The sequence below is a fragment of the Zea mays genome, chromosome 3 (genome assembly GCF_902167145.1).
Source record: "Zea mays cultivar B73 chromosome 3, Zm-B73-REFERENCE-NAM-5.0, whole genome shotgun sequence".
NCBI lineage: Eukaryota > Viridiplantae > Streptophyta > Magnoliopsida > Poales > Poaceae > Zea > Zea mays.
The window spans coordinates 210,832,209-210,835,114 of record NC_050098.1 but is presented as its reverse complement, the minus strand read 5'-3'; the positions used below and the strand labels follow the sequence as shown (position 1 = coordinate 210,835,114).

Here is a 2,906-nt window from a genome sequence, read left to right as displayed (position 1 = left end):
AAGGCCAGGAGATCCTCACACTATTGATTAAAACCAATCCATCCAAATCTCGATACCTCCGTTCTCATCACAATACTTGTATACACAATACTTTACAAACAAAGAGCAAAGCAACAACAAAAAGGAAAAGCAGTAACCACAAATAAGAGTCCGACGAGGATTTTGTGAAACACCTTCGACAGCACTTTGTGACAAGGATGTGTGAGGCCGTCGGATCAATCACTACAACGCCACGACCTTGACGAAATCGCCTCTGCTTTCTTTCGTGGATGCGAGGAATACAAATACAAATAGTGTCTGAATAAGCCAAGCATGGATATCAGATGTATTGGGTGTTAACGGGTCAACATTGATTTGAACACTAAACTCCACCAGACACACTTAAATGTGCATAACATGTCGTCTAAACAGAGTCTAAATTTAGGCAACTCTATAGTAGGAAAGTGATTAATTATATATAACATAGGAGTCATAGAATGTGTGACTTGTGAGGGGGTGTCTCAACCCCCTCTCCCTGCCATTGCACAAGGACAACACGACAAGCCGTTTTAGCGTGATAGAATGAACAACAAAGCAAGACATGGTGGACGGGAGACCACGTGCCGAGAAAAAGGAGGTTAGCCAACGGTAGGTAGAGGCACATGTGAACTGTGTGCAGCTGATGTTGAAGAACAACCCAGGGTAGAGGATGAACAGAAACCATCCAACCTAAATATATCAATTCCCATATTCGAATCCAACAAAGTAGGTCAAGGAGTGTGCTACTACTACATTTGTCAGATGGAACCCTTGATTGCTTTGCATTATATCGACAGATAAAAGAAAGATGGATTACCTTCCTCGCCCTCACAGCCGCACATTAGTGCCATACGGCTACATAGGAATCGAAGAGGATTGAGAGAGATTAATTTACTTTCTATATAATTTTAACCTGCAAGGAATTTAATCCCCTCTAATTCATTTCTAATCGAGTAAGTCCTATGTGGGAACGTACAAGAAACATCCACGCAAAATTTCATGAAAATGCTCAAATTGGCAAGGAATCGAATTTATCTTCTACCTCTCGGTTACAAGGACAAGACAAAGGAGCTCCCCAGTTTCGCCCCGGTGACTGGCAACCGGGCGCAAATACTCTACATTGCTGTCTACAGTAGCCCTAAAATGTCTCTCCCTCTTGACAAAATCAACAGCAATCCCTACATTTCTGCCTGCGCTCATCCTAGGTTGTCTCTTGCACTCAGCAAAACCATCTGTAATTCCTACATTGCTGCCTATTCCTGCGCTGGGACGTCTCTGGCACTTAACAAAATCGTCGAGAAATCCTACACTGCGTCCTGCCGTCCTGCGTGGACAGGCGAATGTCTCTGGCATATGGTAGAATCATCTCTAACTCCTGCACTTCATGTAGCAAATGCACTGCGGCCTTCCACGACGACAACGGCGGCGGCGGCATCCAACGCTTCACACCCTAAGGCAAAACTGGTTGTCAGCATGGCTGCCGGTGCCTCGGAGACGCGGGAGCAGTCTCCCCGCGCTTGGATCCATCCTTCCTCCAACTCCAAATCCCAGTCCGGCAAATCCGTGCAGTGACTCGCCAATGAGCTGATCCTTTCGAACGCTCGTTCAGAGGTCTCCTCGTCCTCGTCCTCGTCGGACTCCCAGAATGCCGCATTGAGCGTGCTGTTGGGGGACGTCCAGTCATGCTTGGTCGGATCGGCATTATTGCCATTGCCATCGCATAAGGCGGACGCAAGGAACGGGTGCTCCAGCAGCTGCGATGCGGTGGGCCGGTTTCGGGGGTCTCTCGCCAGGCACTGGCGCAAGAAGTCCTTCGCTTGCGCTGGCAGCCACGCGGGCAGCTCCGGGACCTCGTCGGTGTAGCCAATCTTGTGGACGGCAGCGAAGACGTCGCCCACGTCGGTCCACGGCGCGCGTCCGGTGGCCATTTCGATGACGGTGCATGCGAGCGCCCACACGTCAGCCGCCGGCTCCTGCTCCTCCCAGCGAGCCACCTCCGGCGCCATGAACGCCGGTGTCCCGCCGATCGGCCGCGACGGGGACGGCTGGACAGACCTCGCGCACCCGAAGTCGGTGAGCCTGGCGCGGCCGTCTCCGCCGATTACTACGTTCCTGGCCTTGACGTCCCCGTGCACCAGCGAGCGGCCGTGGAGGTACGCCAGCCCCCGCGTGATGTCTCGCGTGTACGCCTGGATGGCCGGCTGCGCGAGGCGGCCCCCGCTCTGCGCTGCCCTGTCGGCCAGCGACCCGCCGGGCGCGAACTCGAGGAACAGCTGGTATTCACCGCCTGCGGCCGTGCGGGATCCGAGGCAGGGCACGATGTGCGGAGAGCAGAGGTCCTCCAGCACCCGCTCCTCGCGCTGCAGCTGCGCCGCCCCACCGGCGCCCGCGGCCTTGACCGTCAAGAGGCACCCCGAGGCGTCGTCGGAGGCCAGCCACACGACGGCGCCCGACGCACCGCGCCCGAGCGTGCGGACTCGCCTGAGCTGCTTCGCCACGGAGGCGTCCATGTTTCTTCCGTTGCATGTGTGTTCGGGAGGACCGGGAATGGCGCGTGAAAGCTTAGTTTGGAGCTGGAGCCTTCTTGGAGTGACAACGGGGTCTATTTGTACGGGCCACCCGGGGCACAGGCACATGGAACACCTGCGGGTGCCGTCGTGCCGAGAAGAGAGTCCGGACTCTCGGGGAGAAGAAATTAGGATATCGGCAGCGTGCGTCCCGTGCGCGGCTGCCTGCCCTGAGCCTCGGCCGGCGGAAGGCGTAACGAGCTTGTAGGCGCCCGGTTCTGGCGGTGCTTTTGCCGCACTTTTCTGGCGTTTCTCCTGCTGCCTATTGCTTCTGATGGGTATTGCTCGTCGGCCGCGGCAGCCTCAGAGCTGATTTGGTGA

The 2,906-nt window shown here is 55.3% G+C and overlaps 1 protein-coding gene across 1 annotated transcript; it reads right to left on the bottom strand.

Annotated features, from left to right (window-relative positions):
- Positions 1 to 1,043: 1,043 nt before the first annotated feature.
- On the bottom strand, positions 1,044 to 2,528 carry LOC103651289 (mitogen-activated protein kinase kinase kinase 17). Its single transcript, XM_008676913.3, has one exon. It carries the CDS (start codon positions 2,526 to 2,528, stop codon positions 1,401 to 1,403), a length of 1,128 nt encoding a protein of 375 aa, XP_008675135.1. The 3' UTR covers positions 1,044 to 1,400.
- Positions 2,529 to 2,906: the final 378 nt, after the last annotated feature.